General features: G+C 37.3%; 1 protein-coding gene across 1 annotated transcript in view; it reads right to left on the minus strand.

Annotated features, from left to right (window-relative positions):
- The window catches only part of FAF1 (Fas associated factor 1), a 179,193-nt gene that overhangs the window by 60,598 nt on the left and 98,561 nt on the right, over positions 1-20,034 (minus strand). The window contains exons 9-11 of the mRNA XM_075508737.1: positions 3,228-3,323; positions 1,385-1,511; positions 373-436 (exon numbers count right to left, since the gene is read on the minus strand). Coding sequence (XP_075364852.1) covers positions 373-436; positions 1,385-1,511; positions 3,228-3,323 — 287 coding nt within the window. The remainder of the gene's footprint in view (positions 1-372; positions 437-1,384; positions 1,512-3,227; positions 3,324-20,034) is intronic.

Consider the following 20,034-nt stretch of genomic DNA (forward strand, 5'->3'; position numbering starts at 1 on the left):
AACTCTTATTGCAACTCTGTATTTTTCAATATTAATCAGCTTTAGCTTTTCTGTTCCTGTATATCAAATTAAAATTACTGTACGTAATCAGAGTCTTTATCATCCTTCTGGACCCTTACATAATTAAGTAGTGATATTAATTAGTGGCAAATTAAATAAGGCAAGAATCTGTCACTCGAACTTGTACTGAGAAATATTTTATTTCAGAAACAGTTCTAACAAAGTTAAGCTTAAAATAAATTAGATCAGGATGCCTAAATATACTATGATCCCACTAGAAAATATGTACATTTGGTTTATTTTTATTTTAATTATTTACTAAATGTTACTTAGTTTGTAACAAGAATTGCACAGTTAAAGGGCTAAGCTTACCTTGAAGAAAACTCAGCTGTAAATTGTAATAAGGCATCTCCTTCATTTTCAGCGTTTTCTGGCACTTAAAAAAATTAAAAATATAAATTAAATGCAACCTGATGGAAACAGATTTTAATATGCGAACTCACTTTGCTTCACGGATTGTTTATGTTGACAGCTTACTGAAGTGGTTACCAAGAGACCATATAAATTTCATGAAAGACTATCGACTATGAACCTTTGGAAAGACATGAAATTTCCAGACACTCTCATGAATATATTCAGGCTTTCCAAACAGTTAAATCCTCAGGTCCAGTGTAATGTGATATTTCACTTGTTCAGAGTTAACACTCTGGACTTACTTTAATACATTAAAATGAAAGGACCAGCTTCAAAGGCTTGACCCACTATACTGCTAGTTACTTTTCTTTTTCTTTCTTTTTTTTTTTAAAATTCCTATATATAATGTTAAAAAGTTTTCCATATTATTACATATATTTGCTGTCAAAAAAATTCTAAGGTAATAACACTAATGTAAGCCTAAAGTAAATAAAGAGAATACAGAATTGCATATAGGAGGTAACTGACTGCTCCTGCTCAATCCTTTTCATAATTCAAGGGCAAATAATCACTGAGAAACTTGTTTAATGTAAATGACTAAAAATATTAACCACAAGATGCTGCAGCTAAAATCTGCAGAATTTTCAAAACAAGGAAGCAGAAATCTAGTTATTTACTGGAACATTTGGTTAGAGATCATAATTTCTCTGAGTTTAATTATTATTCTTTAACTATAAGCTAAAAACATAAGGTTAAAAATCTTCCTCCATGGGGAGACACTTTCATAGTTGCCAATTACGTTTGCAGTGTTTTCATTTGATACATCCATCAGACATGACACTCAAACAATTCTAACATTCCTATCAAAAGATGCTTTCCTGTTTCTTATGATGCAGACCCATCATACCTCTCTGCCTTCACTACTGCTGTACAATCACCAGTTAATCGTAAATTAACTGTCAACTCTTACTCATTGGCGATTTCCTCAAGGCAGATGATGCTACTCCAAACATTTCTCCATCATCAACTCCAAACTCTGTAGCATCTTCAAAGTCATCTCCATCACTGTCACTAACCATATGAACATCAGTGCATTGCTATATTAAAAAAAAAAACAAAACAAAATCCACCATAAGTGTCTATTATAGACATTATCTTCAGTGCCATACGAAATACATACATAGCGAAAAACACGTACACGTTACTATAAAAACACTTGATATACTGCATTTTATTTTACTATTTTATACACCATTATCAGACTGCTTTTTATAAATAAGACCTAATTTTTAACAGAAGTCTGGTTCACAGAGCAATAATAAGTGACAAAATGTATTATTAAATAACTAAGGAACTGTCCCTGTATACACACAGTTGAGCAAATTTTATCCAAAGTTAATGCTATTTTCCATCTAACGGTACTATGGCTGGTTTAACTGCGTAAGAAAGAGTGAGAAAAGCCACACAATCTATCAATAATTTTAGACATCCAGATACAATCTACTTTAGCAATACTTGCATGGTGGGGGACAGTCCTTGGAAAGGTACCTATCTATCGTATTGCAATCTCTGACATACAAATTTAGCACTCGTAGTCCCAACTTGGCACACCAGGCTACTGCATGTTGAATGACAGGCTGATTTATTTGGCATACCAATATAAAGGAGAAAAATCAACATTTTTGTGCAAGGAGCTAAGGTCCCATCTGTGCCTCCAACTCCCACCGTCAGATCTTTTGGATTTCATGTCCTCTGAAACATAAAACAGCTCAGAAAACCTTGTTTTTAACTATTCAATGTTAACTTGCCTCCAAACTGACTTATTTTCATGAACAACTATTCCAGCTCCACTTGATCTAGGAGTTACAGTGATAGTACACTATAGAAAATTTACATGAATCTCTGAAGGTGCAACAAAGAGTATTATGGAAAGTGAGATTTCAGCTCTAGCATGCAAGTGACCATGAGAGGAGCGCCAAACATGCTGGATCTCTCCCTACAACAGCTACACATTAAGAACTTCAAATAAAGAACATATTCTGAATGAACGAGTCAACAAGAAAATTCTACAAGGTGGACGAACTCAGATAATTTTGAAAGAATGACGTAAAGAAGCAGTGATACAGTTATGCTGGCAGATCCCAGGAGAAAACAATAACCATCTGTTTAACCTGCTAAGTGGTTCAGGTATCGCTAGAACAGCATTGTCTCACCATCCTCTAATTTTTAACAAGTATCCAACAGCATATATCCAGGGTTGCATCCTGACCATACCTCACAGCTACGTCTTGCCAACTCAACTGAGCCGACAGATTGAAACACATCCTTTTGTGCAGCAAGATAAACCTTATGTGCTAAAGTTCACTAAATAAAATGGTAAGAAAAGTGTGTGGAAAATGGGAAACTGCTTATATTAAATTCATTTTGAGGAAGGACAAAGGCATTGGAAATTTTAACCCAAACCATTAAAGTATTCATAGTTAGAAACAACAAAATGAGAGTTTATACAGTCTGCAAACATCTTTTTCTGCTAATGCTAAGAATATATGTTTCAGCCTTCTGTTTAATTTGGAGTATTTTTCAATGCTGAGTAACTTGTGGCTTGCTTACTTTGTTTTTCCTCTTTTTCTTCAATGACTCATTTACCCAGTTCCTTCCTTTGTCACAATTACGTCACAGGAATTGTAAACCGATTCCTTTAAGATGCAATTCCACTGATGTATTTGACAATAGAAGGGATGGTGACCATGGGAAAATGAGCTTTCCCTGCTTCTTCCTAGAGTATACTTGTTAAATAAAGATGATGTTCTCACCTCCTCTGACTGTTCCCTTGTTTGTACGGGTGAAGATCTTCTTCCAACTGTAAGTCGATGGCAAGGAAAAGTCAGTCCCGATACAGCTAGAGTCATCTACGAACAAAGCAATGATCGTTTATTAAAGCCATAGTCTCAATTTTGGGTTTTTTTTTTTAAGGGTGCTTTGAGATCCAAACTGAAGACTGCATTGCAGAAGACCAAATTAATTATACAAACATAAAGAAAGAAGCCTGGAACACTACAATGATTCCTTACGTAAAAATATTCGAAGAAACAACAATAGGGTTTTACAGGTATGTATGCACAGATTATCAAAACAAACTAAATGAAATTGCAAACTCAAAAGTGTCTTGAATTGTTATTATGTCCTAAATTGGTACTGAAGTTTAAACCAGTATTTATACAGGGTAACTTTTACAGTGGTATGCCTTGAGGAAGTAAATCTAAATTTTTCCTTCCTGATCAATAAGCAAGTGTTGAAATGAAGATGATCAGTACTGATACAACTAATTAAAAACAGTTAAGTCATCTTGGAAAAAAAAATTAATTATCTTGAAAGAACAGTTTATCACCAGACATTGTAAAAGACACAATCACAGCAGCTACTTAAAAACCACATTTCATCTCCATCTTGGTCGTTATTAATGTCAAAGGCACATGCCATGTTTCTCACATGAACAAGGACATACACAAACCCAGCAATGCTGGTGAAATTGCAGTCAGCAGAGACAGGATAGATGTTCATTAATCAGTGCCAACAGAAACAGCACTTTTGCCTGTTGCTGTATGCCTAAATCTCAACTTTTAAAAACTAACAAGACAGCAAATGGAAAAAAGCTAGCGTCATTTGAAAGACAAAATTATTAGATGCCTGCAAACACACAACAATAATATTTGAAGATCTGAGCCTACACTGCATTTAAAGATGTACTAATCGATATGACTAAAAATGAGAATTATCCACTCTTCTATGACCAGAACCATCTGTGCCATCTTTGCATTTCAAGCACCCTTCTCACACTTCTTTATACAGCGTAAGCGTACACACAGCCTACTGCCCTCTTCTGGAAAGCGCATCGGTTCTGGTCAAGTGAGGTTGACGACCACAAGTAGAATCTTCAGAAGCACCTAAGCCCTACCTTGATACCACATGGGCTAAATTTACAATGTGAATAGCTCTTAAATAAAGATAGCCAATTCATTTTGGCAATGACAAAATACTTGATGCTGTACAATTCTTAGTGACATTGAGAAAGATAGTTCTGGCTGTATGTTTAAAGTATTGTTTCTAATGGTTCCTTCAGAAGAAACACAGAGAGGGTAGAAAAAGATTTTCTAGATCCTATAAAAATGATTACTATTTTTGTGGGGCACAGAATGAGACACATTATGTGTTTCAGAAATACAGCATCCTCCTAATCAGACTGTAAAAACATTAAGGTAAAATAAATTTCAATCATCCTTAACAAAAACCCAAAAATAAATCATAAGCCTTAAATTTCATTTACTGCCATGAGCACTGAGAATACCCCATTTATTTTTATACATAATTCAGAATGACTTTATCACTTGTCTGCTAGAACTCACAAAGATTTAATCTGCTGCAGGTTGAAGCAGGCTGATTAAGCAGGCTGGTTACCAAATGAACGTTAACCTGTCTGAACTAGCCTACTGTCACATTCTCACAGCAAGGTTAAACAGAAGTTTAGCTGCATAAAAAGCCTAGCTATCGTCTTAAAGGAAGTGAGTAATAATACTCTAGAGCAAATGAAATATTAAAGATGACATACAGCTCAAGACCAATTACCTATGAAACTCCTGTGACAAGAGCGTAAGAATTGTATTTTCTGTAATAATCCACCAGTTTAATTAGTATTTTTATAAGCTTTTAACGATAAACAAACCTCAACTGTTATAAAACCTGAAACTTTGCTCTGTAGTTACCACACTATATAAAATACTGGTAAAACTTAGACACACTAACCACACACAGACTGAAGTTCCCTATCTAACAGCACCAAATACCCCGACAGAAGCCTGGAAAGGCCCCCGATATCTTTTACATACACATTAAAGAAAGAGTGGTAAGATCAAGCGAGCTGTTATTGTGCTGCTTCATCACTTGGCCCAATAGCAGGGTGTTGCAATTCCAGTTTGCAACCCTATATTACAGTGTCAAAGCGTCTCTCAAAAAAGAGTTAACAGCAGAAGGGGTTTGACATCACAGCACGTTTCATCCTACTCCCCAGACACTTGCTGGAATGTTGGGGTTTCCTGCACATTTGTGTGAGAAATCACCCTCCCCTTTGGCTTTTTTTTTTGAGAAGTTTTTTGCAAAGGAAAGGCTAGGACAAATAGAAGCTCTGCCTTTCATTTCAAAATAATCTAGCAGCATGAACATTTCTCTAGAATTAAGTTATCTTCATTCTAAGATAAAGGAGAGAGTTCTCTCTTAAGAGAGGCTCTTGCACCAGAAAGTTTAATCTTTATTTTGGAAATCATAAAAACATCAACGCTAAGCGAAAGGTTACTTTCCAGGCAGCTCAGTCCGGTGCCATGGATAGCAAACCTCAACTTTTACAAATATTTTGAATGCAGGCCAATTTACTGATGGGAGCACCCGCTGAAGTGTCTCAGGGCAAGAACCGTTCAGAGGTCAGGCTGCTCTTGGAGAGTTTTTTCTTTCTAAATACTGCATCTGCCTATTCCCAAACAGGGTTGCAGTACATTAGATATACGAATCGCTGTGTCGCAGCCATCTTCCCATAGGAATGGACAAAATCTTTATCAATCTCAAAACTGAAAATGCTGGTTTGTAGCCCGAGTTCCTGATTACCCATATCCTCAAGTCATGAACCCATCTGATTGTGCAAAAAACTCAAAAGTCACTAACTTTTCAGAATATTTTCTTTTTCTGCATGAAGATCGCTGCTATGTGAGTACTATAGCTTGAATTGGATGGCTTTCAAGTGCACAAGAAGAGACACTGAAAGATGCATATGCAGGACTCTCGGCACCAATAACGAGCTAGACATAGATTATGAAATAAATAATACATTAAAGCAAAAATAAATGAGGTTAGTCCATTTTTCTAGGCAGTAAATGTACACATGTGCAAATCCCTACTCAAAAGGTCTCACAGCTGAAAGGTGCATGAGGTGGAAAGTGAGACAGAATCAGAAATAGGCAAAACGACTTGCAAAAATAACTCAAGACGACTACTGAAAAGCCAGATCTCTTGTCCAACATTGTGTATAGACCGCTCGTGCTTGTTGAAAGTTTAAGTCATCTCCTATTTGGCTTCCTATCGCTTTTTAAGGAGAAGGACAATAAAATTGAAGCCTTGAAACATTCCAGGGAGAATGGCAGCAGAAGAGTCCTTTTAGGAGACAGCAGAGATATTGAAAGGATTGCTACTGGTACGCAAAAAGGTAATGGTATGGCCTGGACTAAAAGTGCACAAAGGATACTTGAACTATATTTTAACTACTAAAAGAAAGACCACTGCCAAACCTTACGATTTAGAGCAGAAAAAAATGAGTCTAATGCTCACTTGTGCTTTCCAAGACACTGAATTTATTTGTAAACATTCAGTGTAAGATTATTTGTATTTCAATTGCCAGCATTAATAATTGGGGGATAAAGCTAAGCAACATCTTTTCTGATCCGAACGTGTAGGATTTTTTGCCAAGAACTTTCCAGATCAACCTAGAAATATTTGCCAAATCCAGAGTGAGACCAGGTGCTTTAAACAATAGATTATTCTTCCTGTTAGAAAGTATCATTTTTATGTAGAAGCTTCTAGAAATATCCTTTATAACAATCTAAAAATACTATCTTTTCAAATATTTCATGATACAAATATGTCTGCAGCAGGGAAAGAAATCATTGAGAGCATGTAACTGCAGAGTGCTGCCGTTGCACGCTCAGAATAATAGGAAAAATTACAAGTCCATCGTCTCACAAGCTTGCAATCTTCTAGAAAGTTTGTTGGCATAACTTAATTCCCACTCTTGAAGACTTCTGAAATTACAAAGGAAGGAGCAAACTCAGTCTCTTGTAGCAGTCCAGAGATATTTAATGAAGACACTGAAGATCTGAGAAAGATAAACAGTAGCAGGAACATGAAGGAACGATACCAGCAGAGAACTGCAGCTGCAGAACTCTCTCCACTGAGAAATGCTGATACAAAAAATTAGAAGCTCGGTGTACTGCATCAGGAAAGTAGTAATTGGATATGACAAGTTGGTCTTCCTCATATTCAGCCACACGCTGATGGAGAAAAACAGCACTTCAAAAGAGCTTCTAATGGCAACCGTATCTAATGAGGAAAGTATGAAGGCAAGCTCTAAGAGCTTTCTAATACCTTATAGAATATAGCTGCACATCCAAAGTGGCCAGCTTAAAGCAATAACCTGTAAAGAACCGGACCTTCTTCCTCATCCTCAACCATCACAGTCATTTTGGAAACGCTCACTCTTTGCTCCATGCAAATACAGGCACAAGTCTCTCTAACAATCCAGTACCCTGAGTAAAACACTAAGACAACTCTCTTCTTGCCACTAAGCTGCCTGTATTTAAGTCAGAACTCACTTCAGAAAATAAATTATGGTAGGAAAACAGGCAGGCCCTTGAAGCACATCATTCACAGACTTATCCATTAGGCTGTTGTTATCCTCTCAGTGCTTATTGTTGCGAAGTATGGCCTTTCCAGAGGGATGAGATGGAGAATGACCTGCCAAATTGCTGCCAAGAGAGTCAATGATCTTTAGTAGAACAGCTTCCATATCAGCTAGCTCTGGAGCAAATGAAACTCCCTACCGCGGTCATCAACAGCAGGAAATTTCCCCAGGAACTCCAGAGTTTCACAGGTGCAGTAGGCAAGACAAGCCTGCAAAACATGTCACCTTGCAGAAGATGAGAGCCGCAGATATGTAACGGACCTGCTTTGGCATGACTTGAGAGGCTGTGCTGTTCACAGGATACTTGTCATCAAGGGATCCCTTTCTCTAAAAGGATGTGGCTCTTTCAAGAAAAACCATTGAAAACAAGCAAGCGTAAGTGATAACGTTTAAGGAAAGTAGGAATATTGATTTATTTTGTGCTCTTTGTTAAGTATTTGATTGCTACAAGAGTAGTGAGAGTTTTGAGTTTTTGGAGTGTGTGGGAGTTCTGCTTGTGTGGTTTGCTTTAATGTATATCAATGCCTCTATCTAAACATACAGGTACTTACTGCTGTTCCTGTTAACCAGGGCACGCTATTAAATGTAGCCCTTCAGCTGTATCACCTGGTAGTTGTCAATTTTAAAAAAACAGCTTTTGACTGTTTAAAAGACCACTTAAAATGAGAAACAATTTCAGTCACTGTAACAGGGTAACTATCTTTATTGTTTGAGCTACTCAAATGAAGAATCCTTTCCAACTCACTGGAGTGGTATTTTCCAGGGCAAAATATTTTCTTTTCTAATATCATTTTTTGGACATAAACTAGAGATTCTTGATCATTTGCTCTCATAAATTCAAAGGTCAAACTGTAAACCTTACACAGCATCAGAAAAAAATTCACAGAACACTTGATCCATATGCAAAAGAGAGGAGTCTATCAGTGATGCTAGATTTCACTTGCTCATGCACAGCAAGTGAAGCAACAGGTATTAACTGACAATGGCAAACCAAAACCACAACAAAAACCTTGCAGTGGACATACCTGCTGGATTTTTAGTATAAAGTAAAAAGATCATAAAAAGAAATGTAATTTCTGTATTACTTGACTGCTATGAATCAGTCGAATTATTCAATTAACTGTACTTCTAATGCAGAAATATTTGGCTGTATATAATCTACTTCAACAGAACACTAAATGGGGGAATTCTTATAGTGTGATTTCCTCCTTAGGTAAAGGAAAATAATGCATGTTTTCTGCTTTTAATACTCAGAGATAAGGTAAGCAAACAAAATTCTGGTATACAAAAAAAAGGATGTTTTCCGATACTTGACTATCCTTCATAAATCTCCCATAAAAAGCAGACATTCCCAGCCCTACTCAGGGTCAGCTTGTAGTATATTAGGCAAAAGGAAGTCTTAATAACCTGCCCTCCAGTTCTGGCATCCTGAAAAATAGTTAGGTAAAATTATACTTCCAGCTTTCCAGCTGCACTCACTAGCACAGCTGGATGGAAGAAGCCACAAGAAGAAACCTTCCCAAAGATGTCACTCCATGTGTAATTGCCGGGAAGGTACATGCTTTCTAATGCATCCTTTCAGACTCTATAATGTTGAATAGGTAGAATTAAAACTTGCATATATTCTAATGTGGGGGTGGGTGGGTTTAGCATACAAATTGCATAATTTAGCCTTTTGGTTTTTATAATCTAAAACAGTTAAGGGACACTCAGATTACCTAATCCTAAACCTTTCAGGCTGGCATCTCTAATTTCTGTTTGCTGTAGCTCCCATAATTAGCCCAAGACAACGAGGCGCTCCACCTAGTGCAGTGCCTTTCCCATCTGTCTCTCTGTAATGCAATATCTTTAGAGCACCACATCCAATCAATTCCAGATTTACACTTAATGTTCTGGGTATCGATATTAATTCTGGTGAAAACTGGCAATGCCTGTGTTCCCCTCGTTGAGCAAGAGCAAAAATCAAGCCCGCAGAGTATCTGTTTGTGCTGCAGATAAATCTGCTGTTAGCACGCATTGTAATCTGGAGTTGTAGCTGGATAAACAACCACCGCAAGTCAGTAACTGCAGTAGCTCTCATCTCAGTATCAGTTTGAGAATGTTTTATGCCTTCGCTGTTATCATTGTACAACCAATGCACTGCTTAAGAAGAGAAGATTACCTCCAGAAAAATATGCCAAACATATTACTACTCACCCTGTGAAGTCAAATTTTGGTAGACATTATACAAACATCTTGAAACCCAAACCCCTTTCTTTTGCTGTGGAAACAATAGCAGTATGCGAGCAAAATTCAGAGTATTATTAAAAGTGTTGTAAAGTCATTGCGAGTATAAAAGTTATCTAATTAATTAAGAATAGAAGTTCATGCTAAGCTTGAATAGTCTTTGAATCAGAGCTGTTTCAACAAGGTGAATTCTACCACAACTACAAACTTCTAACCACCCTCGAGAATTATTATCGCAGTACATACCATCTCTGAAATCTAACAGACATGTGTGGCCGCTATTTAGTGCTTTGGCTGCAACTAGCTTGTCAATATTAGCTAGTTGCGGTTTCATGTTAGAAACAAATATATTAACAAACATGGAAATGATATCCCAAAATAATATTTATAAATCAGGAGGTCATCAGCTGAACACGAGCTCTTTCTAGAGGTTGCATATCAGGCTGTAGTACACGTGGAGATTTATAATATACATATATCACACAAGAAATTCTTAATCAGAAATGAATGCACTGTTGCCTACAGACTGAAACCTAATCCTGGTTCAAATACTCCATGTGACAGCCCTTTCACTGTGCTTAAAATGTGAGTTGCTTAGATTTTTCATTTACTGGTTTACTCGCTGATACATGGCTAATGTATAAAGAAACAAACATGACCAAGTACATTTCATAACCTGCTATGCTCAGTTATTAAAAATAATCTAAGACAGACATGCCCATAGCAAAATACTCAATGACTGGCAGGTGTCTCCACTGTGAAAATTTCACTTCCATATAATTTGATCCTTTTTCTTCTTGGAGTAATTACTCTGATGCCTTTTTCCCCTCCTCAGGTAAGAGAAGGGGTAAGGATAGAAGGGTGAGGAAGGAGCTTTATCAAGCACTTCAGTTTTCATCTTAAACTTACTATTCCGTTATTTGACTTTTTGTTATAGCATACGCTAATTCCCCAACTATGATAAATGTCAATGACACTACAGATGTCTGTATGTATGCATTTTCTTGAAGCTAGGGAAAAAACCTGGTCTTTTTTGAAGACAACTATATGAAGTTTGAGCAGGAACAAAAAGTTTGAGAAGGAACATTTCTGTCCTAGTTTTTCTATTATACTCTATATGCATACGGTACTACTAGCTGAGTTTGGATACTAGGCATGTTAGGGATCGAACACTTTCACAGCCCAAGTGCACCAAGAGAAGTAAGGCAATAAACAAGACAAAACAACTCATCAGTTTTCTACATCTTGGCTGAATAGCATGGCTCCTGCAAAGGAGGCTTTCTGTATCTCCAGGTTCAGACCATTCTCTATCCATTCAGCCAGGGTAGGTAACATTGTGATAAGCGAGAAATTATCTCGCTGCTTAGTCTAGACAAACTTCAGTTTAGATGTCTGCAAGGCATATTCGTCATTACTAATCCCTTCTTCTTGATGAGCAGATCTCAGAAGAATTCAAACAAGTTCATTTCTCCTAGCCTAACAAGATGTCATCTATCTCTCCTCACTAGACAAATTAAGTTCCCTGTTCAAGAAGATTACCATACTAACTGTGCAGAATGGGAAATTAGAAAGAAATACCTTTTCAGCAGGGCTCGACGAAGGCACAGACCTATGCCTCAGACCTCAGGTCTTTAAGTCAGAATCTCAGGGTGATCTAGGGGACTGCAGACCAGTTTAACCTAACACTACTCCCCAGAAAGACACAGGAACAAATTATAAAACAATCTATTTGAAGTGCCTAGAAAAGGAATTATTCTGCCTACCATTGGAGCAAGACTGGTCAGGCTCCTCCACAGCTGAGGCTGCTGCTCCCAGCTCACTTGCATTTCCATTTTCCATTTTTCTTTTGTAACCTATCCTTTTTGAGATTAAAGGAGCGAGCAAAACATAAAGCGAGGAATATTTGTGTGGCGAAAGGTAGATAGCAGTTAATGTGGCATACGGGAAAAATCAAAGTGTAAAAGGGAGGGAGGAGAGGTAGAGCATGTGAATGATGGCAAAGGAAGTTTCGCTTCCACACTTGAAACGTAAGACTGGGAAGTTTTCCATTATACAAACAGTTGAAGAAAATAGTGGTTTCTAAATGCATCGAGCACAGCCCTTGAATAAGAATATTGAAGCAGGGGAAATAAGAGTGTGGGAACTCTTTGGCAATTTTTTGCAATTCTCCAGAGAATATCAGATGCCTCCACGGTCTTTCCTGGTTGGAGACCCAAACACATAGAGACCAATCCATGCAGGAAGGAGGTGGTGGACTCCCAAGCAGCTCATGCTATTTCTGAGGATACTCAGAGTCTCATCATTTCAAGAAAAAGGATGCTATGACATGAGAGATCATTCACATTAGGTTGTTCTTGCCATGGCTCTAGTTCTCAGTGTTTAACCAAGCATTATTAGCAATGTGTGGGCAGCCTGTTGTGCTCAGACAAACCCTCACTAGATTCCTTGGGAAAAAATAGGTGCTCAACACTGCCAAACCCATCACTTATTGCTGTATAATTACACATTAAATAATCTATCTTGTTTTCTGTGTAATCTCACAAAGTCAGAGTGATATGTGATTTAAGAATTCACACATGTTCATGTTTAAAAGTAATATTTAAGACTTCAAGGGATTAAAGGTTTTCTGTGAATTAATGTTTATCTTTTGCTTTGCTCTTTTCTCAAAGCCAGTAAGTATTCTTTCATTGGTAACAGACTGTAAAATTACTTCTATCCATACTGAAATACATTGTATACATAAAACAAGTGTTAACACAGCAACAACGAGCAAGTATCCCACTGTAAAATGAAGGTACATTCCAATTTAAAAAAAAAAAAAAGGTCTATCAAATGCATTTTTTTTTTTAATTTACCGAAAGAAGGGCTTTTCTTGTACTATGAAATTAATTACAAGACTCAGAGAGATTTACTATAGGGAACTGAAGGGCTCTCTTCAGTCTATACTGGTCAACAAGACATTGCTATTCAAGTTTAGTACAATAATTAAAAAAATAAATCAACCAACCAAAGCTCAACTACTATCACATCAACCCTTATCCCTCCTTGAACAACAATAAAAAGTGGATATAATTCTACATTAGCCACTTCATCTTTTGACATCAAATAGCATTAGCTGGGAAAAACAGTCAAGTATGCTCTCGGTTTGTTTGTTTTATTAAACTATTGTACAAATATTCAAATGAACAGAAGAGTTTAAAAAAGTTGACAGCCCTTGAAATTAACTTCCTCTGGAAAAGAACTTCATTTTCATCATGCATCTTCAATACAAAAAAAAAAAAAAAAAAAAAATCTTGACAGGTATTCAACGTTTCATTTTAAACACTAACTGGATGAAAAATAATCTCTAGGGTGGAGTGTGTTCAGGTTATAAATCAGCAATGCTTATTTTAACTCCTCACAAAGTGTTGTTGAGATAATTACTGCTGACAGCTTTATTCAAGGTTCATTTCACTTTTTCTACTATTTTTCCCCTGTTAGAAGTTCAGCAGGGCCCATGGGAAGATCCACCCCTCACACCTGTTAGGGTTCTTCATGTTACTGAGGCCAGCTTGGACATGTCACTTCGAATTAGCATTCTGCCAGCGCGCTGTGACAATTACTTATCGCAGGTTTAACCTGAAAAAAAGTTTCTAATCCAGCCACAAGAACAGTGTCAGAGTACGTAATTTAAACCTGTCAACACAGGTTGTAGGAAATTCAGTCCAGGGATTTCAGTGATGTTCCCATGGTAGGTCTTTGAACTATAATGAAGAAGAAAATCACAAAGGAATGCTAGAGTTAGAACACAGAGTTAAAAGTTAAAAAAGTTCTGAACTGAAAAAAGTATCTTAAATATTAATAAATCAAAAAAAAAATTGATAAATTCTTTAGATCAGGATTAAGAGATTGCTTTGCTCAATTCTCCGGAATTCTTCTGCAGTGTATTCCAAAAGGCTGCATATTAAATGTACGCATCTTATTCCTTCTGCTGCAGTATAAAGGCACAACCCTGGGAGATCTTTATGCAGCGTGCTGAAGGCAGCAGCACGGTGAAGATGCTCTGGAATCGACTCGTGGATAAAAACAGCGCAGGGGCTGAGAGAAGAGTCCATGGCACAGCGAGCAGGCCACTTGTGTCTTTCAAGACAGACGCTAGATGAGGGATGCTGGAGCCACAGCGACAACCACGGTAAAGCAAGCTTCACAAAACGCTACCGAGAGTTTCCGTACAAGCTTGAGAAAAAGTTGTGCCCAGTCCTCTGGGAACACCCAGCTCTGGTATGCTGGTTGAACACGCATGCCAATTTTTGCTACGGTTGCCGTTAATCACCAGTCGTGTTACTGTGAATCTATCACTCTCGTTTGCTAGCCGAATGAAAGAGAAAATGATCCCTGGTTTTGATTATTTCTCATTTGATTAAGCCTAGTTAGGCAAGTTAGGAATTACAGCAGAAGGATATTGTGGTACTTAATGTTGCTTCAAACCACAAATAAATTTAAAGGAAACAAAAGGGAAATAATATTTCCTTGTACAACAGATTCTAACTAAGAAAGAGATATACTTCAGAGACTGAAATAAATACCCATGATCACTTACAGAGCTCATTCTTCTTCTTAGACAAAAACTGTAAATATTAAAAAGGATGAAAAATCTGCCAAGCCATTTGCAGCTATTTGAAACACAGGGTAACAGAATTAAATAAACGCTGAAAGACCTGGAACACAGTTAAGTATAGACCATGAGGCTAATTGTGGATCTTGAGTTAATTACTTTCCACTGATACGTTTTCTCAATGGTCTTTTACATCAGTTTTTTCTTTCCTCGGTCTGAACCCCAAGGCAATTCAGCATGCTAGCCTCCAAACTCTGGGTGATTCATTGTGTACTTCTGCCTTAGGATTTTTAGTTCACGCAGAGAAAGCCAGGCTTTCACATCAAGTTGACGTTAATGTGCACTGACAAAGCAACAGTAAAGGAGCTTCATGTTTGTCACAACGTGCACTCTTTAATTTAGTAATTGCTTTATACTGATATGCAAATAATGACACATTTCCCAAATTTCCAGTTCCTCGGTAATGCTTTCACTAATTACTCAGTGGTTAAAACTTACGCATGTAAATTGGTTAAGTGAGTTTATTAATAAGTACACCTGTGTGAATTGATCTATAAAACACATACGCCCGGGAACAGGTCATAACTCACAGTACGTTCCTGAATGTCTCAGGAACCAAAAATAAATATTCTCTCACCAAAACAAGATCTACTAAGACTAACAGAGTGTTATTCATAGATAAACTGGGTTTCCCAAACCTTTCCCAAGCTAGAGAAAGACTGCCTTCGGGTGACAACAAATACCAGGAGTCAAAGCATTCATCCTTTTCATGTTGCCAAATGAGAGGAGGACCAAGGTAAACAAAAGAAAAGGTCTATAGGAAAAAGGATGAGAATCCCTCTAGTACCTGAGAACGTGGGAAAGCGCCAGGATCCACTCCTCCATCGGTTCTCTGAGGACCATCACACACTCTGCAGCCTGGTTATAGTATTTTGTGATACTGCTTACTCTTACTTTTGATATTCTCTAATGGCAACCGTGAAAAATTCAGCTGCCCTTAACGTGGATTTAGACTCATAACAACTGCAAACACACTAAACAGAGTTAACCTGTCTTCCTATATTTCCTTTCCTCAAAATTCTTCACAGCATAAGGGCTGAAAAGTAATCAAGGTACTAACATTGTCCTGTTTCATTTGCTGCCTTCGGTGTTGAAACACAGCGTCTGTTAGGTTTCTGATCTTTTCTTTAAGTAACTACGTAATTGCCATAGAAGATGGTATAATAATATTGTTTGTTCTAAGTCTGATCACAAATCGCCTATTTTTTGCTATTCAAACCCGTTACAAACAGATATACAAAACCGTTAAACAGATTTTTAAGGTAAGAAACAACTGTAAGTGAAATAATAAGCAACAGTATAAACCAACAACCAATTTGATTCATCCAGATCACATATTGCCCACAGATATTCACAGATACGTCTTGGGAACTGCTTTGCATTCACAAAGAGTATCAGCGAACTACTTGGCACATTTCTGGTCTATAGTGGGATGCCATTTACTTCACAGCATTGTACAATGCTTTGGATGGCAAACCAAAGAGTGCCTGGATATGTTTCCAGCACTATATAATTCCTTGGCATTGTTCAAGCAGTTGTGCTAGCAACACTGCTTCCAACAAATGGTTCAAAGACTGATAGGCTTTTTATGCTGCCTCTTCTTCCTGGATATCACCTTTTGAGGAATTGGATTTTTGCAATGTTAGCCTTTTGAAAACGTGGTGTTACTGACTTCTAAAAATGAGCTTCTGAAAAGGATGATTGTTTCTTATTTTCTATTTCCTTTACCTGGAATAGATGAAAAGGCCTTTAACTCTTTACATCAGTAGAATTAAAAGGACTGAGTACCTATCCTCCTCAATTAAAGGAAAAAGGTTCAAAACTAGAAACAATAAATCATATTAATACTAAATATTTTAGTATTCATAAATGGTAAGTTGTTGGCTTGGGGCAGTTGCAATTAAAAAAGCATTAATTTAATTCATTCACTATGACTATGTATTGAATGTGCTTGTTTGATGTATAATGGTTTCAAGTGTGACAAGCAAAAGATTAAGAACATAAATAACTAAATAAAAATTTAAGCATTTATGAAGGGTCCTTCTAGTCAGAGACCTCTAAGAACGAGACAAACATGAAGCATTCCCAACATTTTAGACTGCATTTTCTTAGTCATCTAACAAAAGTTACGTTTCTTTGACTTTTATGAAAGTTCAGCATTAAATCTCAGGCCTCCTCTTAGAAATGACAATATCTGAGTTGCTTGAGTAAAGTGTTTTATTAAATGTCAGAAGGAAAGCCTGCAGAGCTACAAATCTGTCTCAGGTCTATGTTTTGACCACTGGGCAGTAACTACATTTAGAAAAGGAATTCAATCCAGTGATTGCTATTGAAAACAGACCTCTTCTCTTGTTTGGTAGAGGAAGTTGTCTGTCTAAAATAGATTTATCAACTAACATTTCCTTGTTTCCACATTGTATCAATAGTTTATTGAACTTCAACAAAAAATTCCCAAGAGAGAACCAGATTAGCTCCTAAGCATTTAAAAAGCATTTTAAAAAGTAATCTACAGACTAATTGAACATTATTTAAAACCACTTTTGTTAAAGGAAGCATTTGAGACTATTATATCGGGCTCTCCACACAACTAGAACAAACCTGAAGTGAAGTTCTAGCAATAGCAAACATTCTCACTCAACTATAAAACAACAAAAGTGATGCTGTAATTTTATATAGCTTTCTTCTGCTATTACATGCTGAGCCCACTTCCCATACACTTACTTAAAGTGAAACTGTTTACAGAGTCCCAAACACTTTCAATCTGTTGCAATGGATTTTCATACATCTTCTAGTGAAGCTCTGCTCTGCTTATACAGTGGAGTTTCGTTACAAAAGAAACAAGCACCACTGTGATAATCCTCCAGGAATAATGCAATTACCACTTATCAAACAGGTGTCTGCTGTATTCCAAGGAGATTATCACTTCCTATTCTGCTCTCCGAGAGCACCGAATAAAAGAGAAGCTGCTACTATTAAATGACTGAGGAGAAAAGGAGTCTTTGATAGGAGCTCTTGCTAGCTTCTCTCAGCAGGGCATGAAGTAAATGTAGTCCTTCTATAACATCTTGGCACTGAAATGAATATTTTAGTTTCTGCAAGGTGAGTTAGAGCACCTAAATAAGACCACTCCCGTTAACTGAATCTGAAGTATCTCTGTCTCTTTCTTCATTGAATACTCCAAGAACCTCAGCACCTATTGCCTTACGCCAAGCCGTGCCCTTTGGGAGTACTCCTGAAAGAGGAACTCTGCCTGCTGAAGCAAAAACGGGCTGCAGGGCTGCTCCACCAAACACATCGTCATTCAGAGATGTTTCCGTGACAATACACTGTTTGATGAAGGTACAAAGGGATCTCTAAGATGAAGCTCCAAAAGCATAGAGAATGAAAACTTTTTAAGAGGATATAGTTGTATGTTAAACTCTGGCTGAGTGTAATTTGATCAGCAAAGGCAATTTTTCAGCATATTTTCAAACCAGCTTGTTGAGTGGGAGTTACCTCAGGAGTAGATCTCTAAAAACGAGAGCAAAAGCACTCTCCTATGAAATCTGGGATACAGCTTAATGCACACAAGGTGCTATTACTACATGGCAAAATGTATAATTGCTTTGGAGGAAAGTCCAGCTGAGCATCAAGCACAGAGGAGGAGTTAAGAGGGTAAACAGCCCACATACCCGCAGAAGGAGACAAGAGGCTACTTCAGAGTTAGCTAGTAACGTCCAGTGACCGTACCGGCTAGTGACTGTCCATAGCTAGGTGCTTCAGAGAAAGTAAGACTCTGGTGGTCCTGCAAAAACACTCTCCAGTGAAGATTACCACTACTTTGGTATAAACTCACAGGAAGAGGAGTGGTTCCTGCTGCTGCCTCTGTTGGGGCACAAAAACCTCCAATGCAGTTCTTGTGCACGTAGATGGAGAGATGGAATGGTGACATACATACAACGTGCTCCACCAGTACATTGTCCCATGGTGTACTTCAGAGATCTGGACTGCCTTGATCTATCCTACCGATACTTCTCTCTATACATACGGTCATTTCTATCACGTTTTGATTTGCAGGTTCTGTCAATATAAAGACAGAAATTGGAAGCAACGTTGAAGTGGTAAATTGAAGTAGCAGTCTCAGTCAGTCTTTGTTTACTAATTTTAAACTCTACTCCTTTTAATGAGTTTTATGAACATGTAATTTTTAATAAAAATAACTATCATGTCTATGAGTTTCAAAGCAGGAACAGCTAAAAACATTGTCTCAATAGAGCAAGCAGATTTGTCAATCTCTTGCAAAAGAAGAAAGCAGTAAAAGATGACAAATAATTATGTCTATAGCACCGCTGGTGTTCCTTATGCTTTAAAATCCCAGTAGCAATAGAACTTATTGAACAAATGAATTACTAACAGTAACCTCAAAATTTCCTACCAGCCTTTCCTACAAAACTAAGGTTGATTACAATAGGTTATGCCGAAATGGGGTCGAATTCTCCTGGTAGAAGCTGATGCAATTTTAGTTGATGGTGCTTGTCTTATACCAGCAATGAATTTGGCTTTTTGAGTCGTTATTGTAAAAGATCATAATGCACTTGGCAAGCTCATTGAAATGAATATTTTTGAGATAAAATGTGATGGTTATTTAGCAACGCAATTACCCTTTACAGTTTATGAGAGAAGCAGCACTAGAAACTGATAGTTCGCACTTTAAAATGCACAAGGAATTAAAGCAAACAGTTGCAACTGGTACCGGAGACTGTATAACTTTCCTTAAAGTTATCCCTCAAAAGAAGTCATGAGATGAAATAGCAGAATCTCAAAACATAACATGGTATCAAAAAGTAAACAAATGTAAAATTTGTAGTATCAATATTTCTTAGACAATAAATTTTACTCAGCTCCTTAAATGTATGCATTCTAAAGAATGAGAATTTTATAAATCATAGAAAAGACAACTAAAAATTCAAAAACGGTGAAAAAGTGGCCCTTACTCCATGGGGAGACAGAACCTGGAGTTCATGAAAGAGAATTTAGAGAACTAAGTAGTACGTTAGCTATCAGAAACAGGTTACTGGAATAGATAGTCTGCATTTGTACCTAGAGAGGGAACACCCCTCAGCAAGGTCCTTCAAAGCACCAAGAAAATAGTCATGATGACCAGCAAATGGTTTCTCAGATCTCCATGCTAGCTGGAGATTACATGGACATCTTTCTGCACCTTTCTGTCACCTGAAATACCTAAAGAGAACTTCGGAAATCC

This window comes from Mycteria americana, chromosome 7 (assembly GCF_035582795.1).
Source record: "Mycteria americana isolate JAX WOST 10 ecotype Jacksonville Zoo and Gardens chromosome 7, USCA_MyAme_1.0, whole genome shotgun sequence".
Lineage (NCBI taxonomy): Eukaryota > Metazoa > Chordata > Aves > Ciconiiformes > Ciconiidae > Mycteria > Mycteria americana.